This window comes from Amblyraja radiata, chromosome 25, assembly GCF_010909765.2.
Source record: "Amblyraja radiata isolate CabotCenter1 chromosome 25, sAmbRad1.1.pri, whole genome shotgun sequence".
Classification (NCBI taxonomy): Eukaryota; Metazoa; Chordata; class Chondrichthyes; order Rajiformes; family Rajidae; genus Amblyraja; species Amblyraja radiata.
This window is the reverse complement of record NC_045980.1, coordinates 5,522,567-5,537,947: the sequence shown is the minus strand read 5'-3', so window position 1 is coordinate 5,537,947 and position 15,381 is coordinate 5,522,567. Positions and strand designations below refer to the sequence as shown.

Here is a 15,381-nt window from a genome sequence, read left to right as displayed (position 1 = left end):
CTGTAACAAAGCTATCAAAGTATACTGTTTACTAAATGCAACCTTGAGAATTCCCCAAGCATCTTCTCTAATCTATTGCAACATGAAATGCCCAGTTTAAACACAAGACACAAAGAATGGATCTTGTTCCACTCTGAGTATAATCAATCATAATATCATAATTTAAGCAGTGTTTTGAATTTCATCATAGCACATTCATGTTACTGGTGTAATCTAGTCAGATCCAATTTTAATATATAGAATGACATCATTCAAGATGCTTTGGATTGGGGCACCTTACAATTGTCATATTAAAGATAACATGTTAATCTCAAAATTAATGTTGGGGTTGGTGGGGAGAGACAAAGTGCTAGGATTCAGGGAGAAGAATTTAAAACCCAGATTAGCTACCCTAAATAGAACATAAATTAAAATTTAACTCAAAAGATGATGATCTTAAATCTCTTCACTTCTCCTAACCAGGGGACCACCCATCCCTATTTATACAGGGCGTTTATGACTTTTACAAAGATCAGGTTCCAGTTCCATGTTGAGTGACTGCACTACTTTTCCTTGTCTTCCAGATAGTTTTACTGTGGCTGTGGGTCTGGCAGGACTTCTTCGTGACTTTACACAGGAGGGAAGCAAAAGCAGAAGGTGGAAAAAGAGGGAAGATGAATGGGAGGATGAGCATAGGTCAGACTCACAATGCATTATCAGCAAAATCCATTCATTCTTTAACTTCATTAAGGAAGTTGTCTGTGCAACTCTGCCTGAAACTGCTAAGCTACGATGGGCCTATTTACAGCTTCCAACTTCCAAAAGAGGCCCCATGCAAAATACAAAATATTTTGCTAAAACCCACATTTGATTATTGTTTTGGTTATCTGCTGCAATATTTCAAGTGTGACGTCACTTGATGGTCAGACCACTTACTGTCGAACCCTCGTTAGTGGTTACGAGGACTGTCATGTGAAGTCATGGGTTAAGGGGAGTGTCCTGCTACATCAGCAGATCTTACCTTGAGATCATCAGTCAACAGGTAGCTGAGCTCAGCAGCAGCAGCAGCAATGACTCTTATGTTTGAGTGTCCCAAACGCACATGTATGTTAAACTTATCTCACCAAATTAAGTAGCCGTTTGATCACAAAGTTTGGACTCGCTACACAAGTAGATTTCTGTCTGTATTTTGATTTCAGAACCCCTAAGTAAGAATTTACTGCTTCAAAAGGCACAACTAAACTTTGATGTTGATGAAATGACACCTTTCAAATATTTGGTAAGGAGAAATATACAGGGACTGGGGGAGATTTATGGGAGAGATAGTGCAGACATAAAAATTGTCCTTTACTACACTTGAGCCCAGTGTTGAAAGAGCTTGAGATGCAATGGAAGAGGTGCTATAATCTCTGAGCTACTGTCGTTTGGGTAGCTTCTCAGTTTGATTCAAGTTAGTCTGGGCTCTGATCCTTCAGTGTGAAAAAGAGTTGTGCAGTAGGGTCAACTCTGAATTGCTGTTATTCTGAATCTTTGTAGCATCTGAAGGAGGGTCTTGACCTGAAACGTCACCTATTTGTTTTCTTCAGAAATGCTGCCTGACCTGTTGAGTTAAGAGTCAGAGTGATACGGCGTGCAAACAGGCCCTTCGGCCCATCTTGCACACACTGTCCAACATGTAAATAATAATAATAATAAATTTTATTTATGGGCGCCTTTCAAGAGTCTCAAGGACACCTTACAAAAATTTAGCAGGTAGAGGAAAAACATGTAAGGGGAATGAAATAAATAGTAGAGACATGACTAGTACACAAAGTAAAGACAGAATACAATTCAAAAGACAATATGAGGCAATTAATGCACAGATGAAAAGGGAGGGGGACATGGGGCTAAGGATAGGCAGAGGTGAAGAGATGGGTCTTGAAGCGGGACTGGAAGATGGTGAGGGACATGGAATTGCGGATCAGTTGGGGGAGGGAGTTCCAGAGCCTGGGAGCTGCCCTGGAGAAGGCTCTGTCCCCAAAACTGCGGAGGTTGGACTTGTGGATGGAGGGGAGACCGGCTGATGTGGATCTGAGGGACCGTGAGGGTTGGTAGGGGGAGAGGAGGTCAGTGAGATATGGGGGGGCCAGATGGTGGAGGGCTTTGTAGGTGAGGATCAGGATTTTGTAGTTGATCCGATGGGAGATGGGAAGCCAGTGAAGTTGTTTGAGGACTGGAGTGATGTGATGCCAGGATTTGGTGTGGGTGATGAGTCGGGCGGCTGCGTTCTGGACCAGTTGGAGTCGGTTGATGTAGGTGGAGCTGATGCCAAGGAGAAGTGAGTTGCAATAGTCCAGTCGGGAGGAGATGAAGGCATGGATGAGTCTTTCAGCAGCGGGAGGTGTGAGAGAGGTTCTGAGTTTGGCGATGTTGCGGAGATGAAAGAAGGAGGTTTTAATGACATGGCGGATGTGAGGCTCAAGGGAGAGGGTGGAATCAAAGATCACGCCAAGGTTGCGGGCCTGGGGAGATGGGGAGACAGTGGTGCCGTCGATGGTGAGAGTGGGGTTATTGATTTTGCTGAGTGTGGCTTTGGAGCCTATGAGGAGGAATTCTGTCTTATCGCTGTTGAATTTGAGGAAGTTATGTTGCATCCAGGTTTTTATAGCTGACAAACAGGAGTTGATATGGGAGAGGGGGGGGTTGTGGGGGGATTTGGTGCCGAGGTAGATCTGGGTGTCATCGGCGTAACAGTGGAAGTCCAGGTTGAAGTGGCGGAGTATCTGACCAAGGGGGAGGATGTAGATGATGAAGAGGAGGGGGCCGAGTACGGAGCCTTGGGGAACGCCTTGAGTGACTGTGGCTGTAGCAGAGGTGTGGTTGTGGAGAGAGATGAAGTGGGATCTGTTGGAAAGGTAGGAACGGAGCCAGCTACGTGCAGAGCCTTCAATGCCGAGGTCTTGAGTCTGGTGAGCAGGATGTTATGGTTCACTGTATCGAAGGCTGCGCTCAGGTCGAGGAGGATGAGGATGTTAAGGGAACCAGTGTCAGCAGAGGTGAGGAGGTCGTTGAGGACTTTGAGGAGAGCAGTTTCTGTGCTATGGAGGGGGAGAAAGCCAGATTGGAGGGGTTCAAGTAGGTTATACGCAAGGAGGTGGGAATGAAGTTGCGACGCAACGATACGCTCCAGGGTTTTTGAAAGAAAGGGGAGGTTTGAGATTGGGCGGTAGTTAATGAGAAAGGAGGGATCAAGACCAGGTTTCTTTAAGATTGGTGTGACAGCAGCAGTTTTGAAAGCGGAGGGGACAATTCCTTGGGACAATGAGGAGTTGAAGAGATTAGTGAGGTAGGGGCAGAGAACGGGGAGGGGAGTGGGGAGAGGGTCGAGGGAGCAGGTAGTGGGTTTGGAAGAGCTGATGAGTTTGGAGATTTCAATAGGGGTGACCAGGTCAAACTGAAAGAGGAAGCAGTGTGGAGGAGGGGTAAGGAGGTCAGTGGAGATGTTGAAAGGAGGGGCCTTGGTAGGTGGTGGAGTAGATGCTGGGGAGTCGGGTACAGGGGATAAAGATTGATAGATGGTGCTGATTTTATCAGCGAAAAAGTGGAGGAATGAGTTGCAGAGATCCGGAGTAGGGGTAGGGAGAGTGTTTGCTCGAGGCTTGAGGAGGTTGCCCACTGTGGAGAAGAGGGTTCTGTGGTTTAGGCAGGGATCAGTGAATATGGAGGAGAGGTAGGCAGATTTTGCAGCAATCTTTGTAATCAGCTACGCTAGTCCCACGTGCCTGCATTTAGTCCATACACCTCCAAACCTATCCTATCCATGTACCTGTCTAACTGTTTCTTAAATGTTGGGATAGTCTTGGCCTCAACTACCACCTCTGGCAGTTTCGGCCCAAAACATTGCCTATTTCCTTCGCGCCATAGATGCTGCTGCACCCGCTGAGTTTCTCCAGCATCCACCCACCACCCTTTGTGTGAAAAAGTTAACCCTCAGATTCCTATTAAAAATTTTCCCCTTCGCCTTAAACCTATGGTACTTTATTCCCCTACTCTGGGCAAGTCTCTGTGCATCTACCCAATCTATTCCTCTCATGATTTTATACACTTCCAAAAGATCACCCATCATCCTCCTGTCCTCCAAGGAATAGAGTTCCAGCCTAAACCTCACCCTATAGCTCAGACTCTCTAGCCCTGGCAACATCCTCGTAAATCTTCCCCATACCCTTTCCAGCTAGACAACTTATTTCCTATAACATGATGCCCAGAACTGAACACAATACTCTAAATGCGGTCTCACCAACATCTTATACAACTGCAACATAACCTCCCAACTTCTATACTCAATATGTAAGAAGGAACTGAAGATGCTGATTTAAACCAAAGATGGACACAAAAAGCTGGTGTAACTCAGCGGGACAGGCATTTCTCCAGAGATGCTGCCTGTTCCGCTGAGTTACTTCAGCTTTTTGTGTCTATCTTCTATACTCAATATTCAGACTGATGAAGGCCAATGTGCCAAAAGCCTTTTTGACCACCTTATCTACCTGCAACTCCACCTTCAAGGAACCATGCACCTGCACTCCTAGATCCCTCTGCTCCACAACACACCCCAGAGCCCTACCATCCGCTGTGTAGGTCCTGCCCTTGTTAGATTTCCCAAAATGCAACACCTCACATTTCTCTATTAAATTCCATCAACTATCCCTTATCCCACCTGGCCACTCGATCAAGATCCTGCTGCAATTTTTCACAGCCATCTACACTATCTGCAAAACCACCCACTTTTCGATCATTAGCAAACTTGCTAGTCTTGCCATGTATGTTCTCATCCAAATCATTGATGTAGATGACAAATAGTAACGGGCACACCACCAGTGTTAGGCCTCCAGTCTTTTTAAGTAACATTTAGCATTCCAAGTTACTCCAGCAGTATGTGTCTATTTTGACTGTTGTTACTAATGGGAATATAAACCTTGCTCCTTTTTCAGTTGGCAAAGGAAACAAAATCAGTATGGGGAATAGAGGTTGCAGTAGAGTGACGGAGGCCATAATGGTTGGCTGGGGGAGGGTGATGAGGTACCTGTGGGAAGAGAGGCCAGGGATCTATCATGCATGCCATATGGTCTGATTATGTGATGCAGGACTGGGCAGGTCACTAGATCTAAGCTATCATCCACCCCACACCCTTTAAAAATAAGATGTTATCTTTCAGATAAGTGTCAGATCAATCCTATATTGTGAGATCTCCTGCACCATAAACCAACAGGGAGACTAGGATCAAACGCCTCACCCAAAGCTGCTCTAAAATGGCGTGTGTTCCATTTTGAAATGTGGTCACTCTACCTAGAGAAGGTAACCCATTGGTAAAACTGCCAAGATGGTCACATAGCTGCAAAAACAGAGCCTACCAAACATCCTCATTTACAACAGGGGCACTTGAGGAATAGAGCACAGAACTATTTTCAAATTTCCCACTGAAATGAAATTTGTCTCTCTTCCAACTCTGCACCCAGCCCCGGTCCTTACCACATTCCACCTCCACAAAATAAAATTAAATCATAGCCGCTTGATTATGATGTGGGATTTGTCACTACACAGTTATTAAATGAACAATATTTAAACAATATTTAAACAAACATGCAAGTTTGGAATAAATATAGTACATTTGTTCCACTCAACTTTTACTAGACATTATTTAAAGTTGAGTGTTTTTTGCGATTCTTGAGCTCAATCATTTGACCGTTTCAAAATATTTACTTATTTACAAAATATCACAGATCCATTTATTTTGCTATCATTTAAAAGCTCTAAGTTGCAAAGGAAACACTAGTAATTTAAATATATACACTGCAAACACAGTGATACTAGATCATGGAATCATTTATGTTCTGCAGGCAACATTGTGCAGCAGATTTCCTTGTTCCTGTGACTGCCTGGATATATGGTGCAAATGGGCAACAGAGATAACATACTGATATGGATTTTTTTAGCAACAATGTTGCATAATTCAGGCAATCCAATAGCTCAGGTGGAGGATAACAATGTCCATTATTAGGTCCACATTAGATGCATAATTTAATTAGTGTATCATGAATATGCTCACTGTACTTACAAGTAACGAAAACCAAAACAAGTCCAGGTTAGTGCTAAGCCAATTAATAGAAACTACACCAGATATAGGAAACAGAAATTGGGTGGATAATCCCGATTAATGAAAAGATAACAAATAATTGAACAAGTTTCCAAATCTAAGTTAAAGATAGTCCTATTTGGAGAGAATTCTTAAAGAGATAGGCTTTACTCACATTTGGATGAGAATGGACTACTTGGAGATAGCGAGGACGGCTTTGTACGCAGCAGGTAAGCGTCTCACTAACTTGATTTTTGAGGAGGTGACAAAGGATCGTGATGAAGGTTGGGCGTTGGAGGTTGTATACATGGACTTTTGTAAGGTTTTTGATAAGGTCCATCATGATAGGCTGATGTAGAAGATTAAGATGCACGGATTCACAATGGCTTAGTTGCATGGATTCGGAACTGGTTTATTCGTTAACAGAGGGTTGTGGTGGTAGGTAGATATTTTGGCTAAAGATGTGTGATTAGTGGTGTTCCGCAGGGATCTGTGCTGGGACCTCTGCTGTTTGTGATATATATATAAAAGACCTGGGCGTAAATGTAGATGGGTTGGTGAGTAATTTTGATGGCAACACCAAAATTGGAAGAGTTGCAGACAGTGAGGAATGCAGTTAGAAGATACAATGGGATATAGATCAATTGCAGAAATGGGTGGAGAAATGGCAGATGGGAGTTTAACCTGAGTAAGTGTGAGGTGCTGCATTTTAGGAAGTTGAATGTGAGGAGTAACCAGTTAATGGCAAAACCCTTAACAGAGAGATCTTGGAGCCCAATTTCATAGGTCACTAAAGGAGGTGGCACGTACATACGGTGGTAAAGAAGGCTTATGGTATGCTTGCCTTCATTGCTGGGTGCATTGTGCAATATAAGATTCAGGAAATCATGATGCAGCCCAAAAGGACTTTTGTTAAGCTGCGTTTGTAGTATTGCATGCAGTTCTGATCGCCCCCATTACAGGAATTAAATGGAGAGTTTGGAAAAGGTGCAGAGGAGGTTTACCAGAGTGCTGCCTGGATGAGAGGGTTACAGCTATAGGGAGAGGTTGGATTTGATTGTTTTTCTCTGGGATGTCAGAGGTTGAGGGGAGACTTGATAGAAGTATATAGAATTATGAGGCATATTGGCAATAGAGTCAGAATCTTTTTCCCAGGATAAAAATGGTTAATACCAGAGGGCACAGGTTTTAGATGAGAAGGGGAAGTTTAATGGAGATGTGCTGAGCATGTTTTGTTTTTTAAACAGAGTGGTGGGGGCCTGGAATGCATTACCAGGGATGGTGGTCGAGGTAGATATAATATTGGCAATAGATATAACTTCACAAATGAGGAGTGCAAACAGCATCTTGGAAAGTATGTAAATTCAATATTTACTATATGACGTTTACAAAAATACCAACTAAATTGCAACATGCAACAAACCTATAAGTTTTTGTTTCATTAGATTCAATCCTCTTACCTCGATGTACAAAAGTATGAACCTCAGTCAGAATGTCATGCAGAGCTAAACCTTTCAATGTCTTTAATTCCATGATATCTGATGAAAAAGTTAAGGGGTTTAAATAAAATCTTAAACTAAACATCCCACTAATTCACCCAATAATGAAAAAATACTGTTGGAGCCCGGGAAAGTTGTACGTGTCCATTACACATAATGAAATTTGCCAATTAAATTTTTTCCCTTGTGCACAGCCTTTTTTTACGGGTATTGTGCAGAAACTGTAGAATGCTCTGGGGATCATATTAGTGCCTCGATTTTGAAATAATGACTGTGTGTATGTTGGGAACACAATCATACTAAAAGCGCTAACCACTAATTCTAATTTTAAAATATATTTTTCATTTTTCTTTCTTTTCATTTAAATGCTTCTGGAAAGGTTTCCAAACACATTAACTGGGCAGGAGTTCTACCTGCCCGTAATTTATTTTAAATACTATTTAGCTATTCCGTCATCACAATAACAAGAACATGTGGCAAGTTATAAAGATGATGCAATGGCGTGTTATTGCAAAACTTAAAGAAGATGGCAGCTAGGCATACTGTACTATGGGAAGGATAGAAATCAAAGTAATTGGAATGTTATCCAGCTAGAGAAAATACAAATATGAAGTAGGACATGAATGAACGCTGCTACATTCAGAAGGGATTTAGGTATGATTCGATAGAGTTGTTCAAAATTTAGATTGGTATAGAGTACATAGACCGACTGTTTCTCATGATTCACAGACACAAGATTAAATACAATTCACGACAGGCAGTAATTGACCATCTTCATCTCACTTCGACTCTTCTGGAAAAAGTACTGTTATATTGTGTAATTCCTTCCTCACATAACCACAACCATGCTCCACTTGTTGTCACTTTCATTCCTTGAACTGCCATATTCAAAAAGATTCTCTATTTGCTCTATAACATTATAGCCAAATTTGATTTCCTTTCTCCCTTTTCCACAATTCCTCTGCTACCTCCCTGACCATTTTCTAGTCAACCACTATAAACCATCTCCATGGCAAGCCCAGTAGCAACATCCAAGTTTTACTTCTTTCCTTCCCGGATCCCAAACAGCCCTTGCAGATAAACGACCAATTTTTTTTAATTTAGCAACCTGCAATTACTATTAACGATGTTGTTTCCTCTATACTTGTCCTCTCAAATATAGTATAGTTCAACAATTGTTTCACAGAATTTGTCAGTTCAGTGTACAAAAGTAACCCTATACTTCTGGTTGCATGCCATTTCCATTCATCTCATCTTCATTCTATCCTCACAGTTCTTGGCATCCTAGATTAGACTTTCGATCGGGAACTCAACTGACTTCTTTCTTTCACATAGTTCAACAATTTCAGTTCATAAACCCTGCACTCACTTTTTTGTGCAGTTGGAGCTAATAATAGATCTGTAACGCACATTTGTACTTTCTTTGGTTCCATCATTACTTTCTACTTATGGCTTTTCTTTTCATTTATTTCTAGGCTAACCTTCACTGCATAATCTTTTTGTTTTGTTTTTCCTCTGCCTTTCACATTCTCTCTCTTCTACACTTGTTTAAAATGAAGTTAAATCCCTTAACCTTTTTTTAATTTTAATGAAAAGACATTGACCAGAAATGGCAACTCTTTCCCATGTTCACCAACTAAGGATGCCTGATCTGGTCAGCATTTCCATTTTTTACCACCAACATATTTACCACCAACTTATCCATGTCGACCAAGATACCTTATTTAAGCTAGTCCCATTTACATGTGTTTGGCTCATTTCTCTCTAAACCTTTCCTAAAGTGGATGAACTAGTTGGACAGAATAAACTGTTTCCATGATTTAGTTTCTATTAGTTCTGATTGTTGTTTTAATCTGAAAAAAAGCACTGTTGTGCTATATAATCTTGTCTACTTTCAATTAAAAGGATACTCTTATATGCAGTGGTGAAATCTTTGTTGAGCATCCAATCCAGGATGTTTGCGATATCTGACTTTAGTGGATGACCAGTGCAGGTGTACACTGTATCCTCAGTGACTTTGTCATATGCCATGCTTGTGCTCTGTCAATTGAGAACACAATTGGATTAGTTTCAATGTGATCAAGAAATACCCAACAATTGTAATTCCTGTGCACTGTAAGAAAACTCACCTGTAAAATATTTAAAGATCGTCGCATGTCACCATTGGAAAGTGTCAAAATAGCCTTTAGTCCATCTGGAGTTATGTTGACTCTAATGATATGATCACAATATATTTTTCTTAATTTATCAATTATTGCATTTCAAAAAAGAATCCAGCTGTTTCTTACAAGGTAAAGTATACAATAGATTATCAGTGACAGATCAGTAAGTGTATATTTCCCTGGGGGAGTGAGTTAATTTTTAATCTTTTAGATCCATGGAAGATTTTGCTGTTGAATATCCTGGTAACATCCTGATCAGGGCCTGATTGAAGTGAGGAAGAGAGATAACATTTGCTGAAAGGAGAAAGTACAGATGCAGTAAACTAGAAAACAAAAAAATGTTGTAAACACTCTAGAGGTCTGTGGAGAGAAAAACAAAATTCAAAGGTATCAAAGGTATTTTATTAGTCACATTCACATACACCTAGGTGTAGTGAAGTGAAATGCTTTTTGCCATTTTGCAGCACACAAAAATAGAATACAGACATAACACCAATGAGAGTCTTAAACACATAGAACATCCCCCCACAATGGCTCCCACCATGAGGGAAGGCACAAAGTCCAGTCCCCAACCCCAGTTCACCCATAGTCAGGCCCATTGATCAAGAAGGCTCACTCTGATCAAGAAGGCTCACCAGCGTCTCTTCTTCCTGAGGAGACTGAAGAAGGTCCATCTGTCTCCTCAGATCCTGGTGAACTTCTACCGCTGCACCATCGAGAGCATCCTTACCAACTGCATCACAGTATGGTATGGCAACTGCTCTGTCTCCGACCGGAAGGCATTGCAGAGGGTGGTGAAAATTGCCCAACGCATCACCGGTTCCTCGCTCCCCTCCATTGAGTCTGTCCAAAGCAAGCGTTATCTGCGGAGGGCGCTCAGCATCGCCAAGGACTGCTCTCACCCCAACCATGGACTGTTTACCCTCCTACCATCCGGGAGGCGCTACAGGTCTCTCCGTTGCCGAACCAGCAGGTCCAGGAACAGCTTCTTCCCGGCGGCTGTCACTCTACTCAACAACGTACCTCGGTGACTGCCAATCACCCCCCCACCCCCTGGACACTTATTATCACTTATTATTATTTATTTAAATCATTTGCTATGTCGCTCTTCCAGGGAGATGCTAAATGCATTTCGTTGTCTCTGTACTGTACACTGACAATGACAATTAAAATTGAATCTGAATCTGAATCTGAATTGAGGCCTCCACAGTTGCCTCTACGGAGGCCCGATGTTCCTGGCCGTTCTCGCCGGGTGATGTTGCTCCGGCGTCGGGAGAGTCCTCCCAGCGGCCTGGGAACCCTGGAACGGCCGCTTCCGCACTGGAGGCCGCGGCTTCCGAAGCCAACAAGGCCGCGCCGGTTGGAGCTCCACAACTGGCGATCTCATCGAGAGATCCCAGGCTCCTGGTGTAAAGTTCAGCGCCGCCGCCCGCAGCTGGTCGCTCCACAGTCCCGCAGCTCCGCGATGTTGTTCCCGGCGGTCTCAGCTAACCGGCGCGGCGACCCGGGCAAGGCATCGCCCGCTCCGCGATAGCGCTCCAGCGCTGTGCCGCTGCCGCTGCCGAAAGCCGTGGTTCTGGGCGATCCACGACAGGAAACGCCGCTCCAGGCCCGCTGGTAGGCCGCGAGGACGGGTCGAAGCTGCAGCCCGGAGAAAAGCCGCCTCTCCGACCAGGTAGGGACCCTGAAAGGTAGTTTCCCCCTTCCCCCCCCCCCTAGACCTCCAACAAAACACGTTAACTAACTTAAAATAAAAATAAAAAGATGAAGGGACAGACAGCTGCTGGCTGGGCAGCCGTGCACAGGACAGCGCCCCCCTAAATTAATACATTTAGCGGATTTGGTATCATCAGAACTGATGTCAGAATGAAATTAACCTGCCATTTCCCCACCAATTTCTATAGCTGATCAATATCACACTGTATACTTTCACGGTTTTCCTCACAAGCTGCAAGCCCAGCTATTTTGGTATCATCTGCAAAACTTACTAACCAAACCCTCTACATGTACATCCAATTTATTTATATACATCTCAAACAACAGAGGTCCTAGCACAACATTTAGATGGACATATAAACGCGTTTAGATGGCCAAGGGCTTATTGAGGATAGTCCACATAGTTTTGTATGTGGGAGGACGTGTCTCACAAATCTTATTTGAGTTTACTTTGGTAGGTTAGACCTAATGGGATCCAAGGAGATAGCCGAAAGGATAGAAAATTGTCTCCATGGAAGGAAGCAGAGGGTGATGATGGAAAGTTGCTTTTCAGACTAGAGGACTGTGACTAGTGGTATGTCTCAGAGTTTGGTGCTTCGCCAATTGGTGTTTGTCACCAATATTGATGCTTTGGATGAGAACATGATCCAGAGCATGAGAGCATGAATAGCAAGCTTGCAGATGTCACAAAAATAAGGGGTATTGTAGATAGTGAAGATGGTTATCAAAAATGATAGCACAAACTTGATCGGTTGGGCAGGTGGGCTAAGGAATGGTTAGTAGATTTTAATACAGAGGAATGTGAGGTGTTGCATTTTGGGAAGTAAAACCAGGGCAGGTCATACACAGTGAATGTAGGGCTCTGGGGAGTTTTGTGGAGCAGAGGGATCTAGGAATGCAGGTACATCTATATAACTAAAAGTCTCATCTTGACCACTTCCCTTCTGCGCTGTATATTTATTTTTGAAAAAACGCTACCCTATATCGCTATGATTTTTGGCCAGTCCTCCTCCGCTGAGGCAGCCCCGAGGTTTCCGATCAATGAAAAAAAAAGTTATGGGTGTTAAAAAAATCTTGAGATCAGCTGATTGGTCCTCTCGCCTGTCAATTACCTTGTTGAAGGTAACGCCCCTTCCGGGAGGGGGTGGGGGGGCTATAAAACCGCGGATGCCTGGACGTGAGTCAGTCACTCTGGAAGATTGCGAGGGAGAGTCCACAACTGTGATTCTAAGCTGTGAATCAACTGAACTGTGAGTCTGCAATGTACGTGCAATAAATAATTTGTTAGCCCTTAATGACAATGCAATGAGTTGTTTGGAAATTTGGTGGCCTGCACTCTGCTTGAAATGCTGTGAAATTGAATTTGGTGGCCTGCACTCTGCTTGAAATGGAATTTCAAGGAATAGCCGTGAGTGAACTGCCAGCCCACCAGCCCTGAGTGACTGAGCTGCCAGCACACCAGCCCTGAGTAACTGAGCTGTCAGCCCACCAGCCCTGAGTAACTGAGCTGTCAGCCCACCAGCCCTGAGTAACTGAGCTGTCAGCCCACCAGCCCTGAGTGACTGAGCTGCCAGCCCACCAGGCCTGACTGAGCTGCCAGCCCACCAGGCCTGAGTGACTGAGCTGCCAGCCCACCAGGCCTGAGTGACTGAGCTGCCAGCCCACCAGGCCTGAGTGACTGAGCTGCCAGCCCACCAGGCCTGAGTGACTGAGCTGTCAGCCCACCAGGCCTGAGTGACTGAGCTGTCAGCCCACCAGGCCTGAGTGACTGAGCTGCCAGCCCACCAGGCCTGAGTGACTGAGCTGTCAGCCCACCAGGCCTGAGTGACTGAGCTGCCAGCCCACCAGGCCTGAGTGACTGAGATGCCAGCCCACCAGGACTGAGTGACTGAGCTGCCAGCCCAAGAATCCATTCAGCCCACAATGTCCATACTAGCCCACTGGAAACCAGTCCCTTCTGCCCACAACACCCATACTAGTGTTCCAGAAAGCCCCTGGACACTGACTCTGACCCTGCAAAACTCTACTGGTCACAGGAATACTCTGACTTCCAGTAAGCCAGTTCTGAATCCATATGACCAAGTCACTGTTATTCCCAAGCATTTTAATCATAATCGTATCAGCCTATCATGGGGGACTTTATCAAATGCTTCCATAACTAAAATCCATACAGACAACATGTACCATGCTACCCTCATCGATCACCTTAGCTCAAAAAACTCAATCAAGTTAGTAAGGCATGCTATGTACAAAGCCATGCTGACTATCACTAGTTAACCCATTCTTTTCCAAATGGGAATAAATCCTATCCTAAAGAACCAATAGCTTCCCTACCTCTGACATGAAGCTCATTGGTTTATAATTTCCTGGATTCTCTCTACCTCGGTGGCGGCACAGTGCTTAGCGCTATCGTAGAGCGGGCGATGTCTTGCCTGGGTCGCTGCGCTGGAACCGCCGATGAAACATCGCGGAGCTGCAGGTCTGTGGAGCGTCCAGCCGCGGGCGGCGTCGCTGACCCTAACACCGGGAGCCTGGGATCTCTCGCCAAGATCGCCAGTGGTGGTGCTCCATCCAGTGCAGCCTGTCAGCTTCGGAAGCCGCGGTCTCTGGTAAGGAAGCGGCCGTTCCAGGTTTCCCAAGCCGCTGTGAGGATTCTCCCGACGCCGGAGCACCATCATCCGGCAAGAACGGCCTGGAACATCGGGACTCCGTAAAGGCGACTGCGGAGGCCTCAATAGGCCCGACTATGGTTGGACATGGGGATGGGGACTGGACTTTGTGCCTTCCCTCATAATGGGAACCATTGTGGGGGGATATTTTTTATGTTTAAATTTCTTTATTATTGTTACGTTGTATTTTTTAATGTGCTGCAATGGCAATACGCATTTCACTACACCAATTGGTGTATGTGACTAATAAAGAACCTTTGAATCTCCCTCCTGAAGCACAAGAACATTATCTACTCTCCAATCTTCTGGGACCTTGTCTAGAGAGGATGCAAGGCTTCCCTGATCTCCTATCATGCCTCTCTCAATATCCTGGGATAGATCCCATCAGGCTCTGGGGATCCCCCAGGCCCCAAGATCTCCAAGGTATTTTTAGTTGCTAAACTGCCCTTGCATGTTCGTATTCTCCAAACTGACTCCACTGTCCTCGATGTTCTCCTTCTTGGTGAAAACACATGCAATGTAATCGTTTTGCACCTTATCTGCTTCCCCTACATCTAGATCTGCATCTAAGCACAAATTCCCTCCTTTATTCTTGAGTCACTGGTTACTGAAGATGGACATTATTAGAGGTAGAGCCTTGGATGTTTCACATTAAAATGAGTTTGACCAATGGTCAAAACAGTGGCAAATAGATCCTAGGCAACTCAAATGTGAAATTATCCAGCCTGGGTTTATAAAGATCAAAACAGAGTATTTGTAATTGATGAATCTGGAATCAATGAAAGTCCAAATGAGCTGAGAGGTGTATTTTAGATCATTAAAAATAAATGACTATAATAATATTAAAATACAATAATTCAAAGGGCTTGAAATGTTGGCCTTTTCTATTCCCCTATGTCTAGTCCTCGTGAGTACAAATCCTATAAAAACCACACCATAACCAGCTTTGACTTGGGCTCACATTTCTCAGAATTTTTTCTAGCCCTCAGAGGAAATGCAGAGTGGATTTACCAGAATGAAACCTAGTCCAAAGGTTAAATTACAAAGAGGGATTACATAAAGCTGAATAGCAAAACTCGAGGGGTAATGTGATCTGTCTTTTAATATATTGATGGCAAATTGACAAGATAGATAGAAATAAACAGTTTCTGCTGGTTATAGAGTCCATGACCAGGTGTCAACCATCTGAAAAATTAGAATCGCATCTTTCAGGAGCAAATTTAGGAAACACTTCTTAATGCATAGAA

The 15,381-nt window shown here is 43.9% G+C and overlaps 1 protein-coding gene across 3 annotated transcripts in view; it reads right to left on the bottom strand.

Moving 5' to 3' along the window:
• The window catches only part of rfc5 (replication factor C subunit 5), a 75,080-nt gene that overhangs the window by 4,831 nt on the left and 54,868 nt on the right, over nucleotides 1-15,381 (bottom strand). For all 3 annotated transcript variants that reach the window (XM_033043113.1, XM_033043115.1, XM_033043114.1), the window contains 3 exons: nucleotides 9,717-9,798; nucleotides 9,498-9,627; nucleotides 7,549-7,626 (listed from right to left, as the gene is read on the bottom strand). In XM_033043113.1, coding sequence (XP_032899004.1) covers nucleotides 7,549-7,626; nucleotides 9,498-9,627; nucleotides 9,717-9,798 — 290 coding nt within the window. The remainder of the gene's footprint in view (nucleotides 1-7,548; nucleotides 7,627-9,497; nucleotides 9,628-9,716; nucleotides 9,799-15,381) is intronic.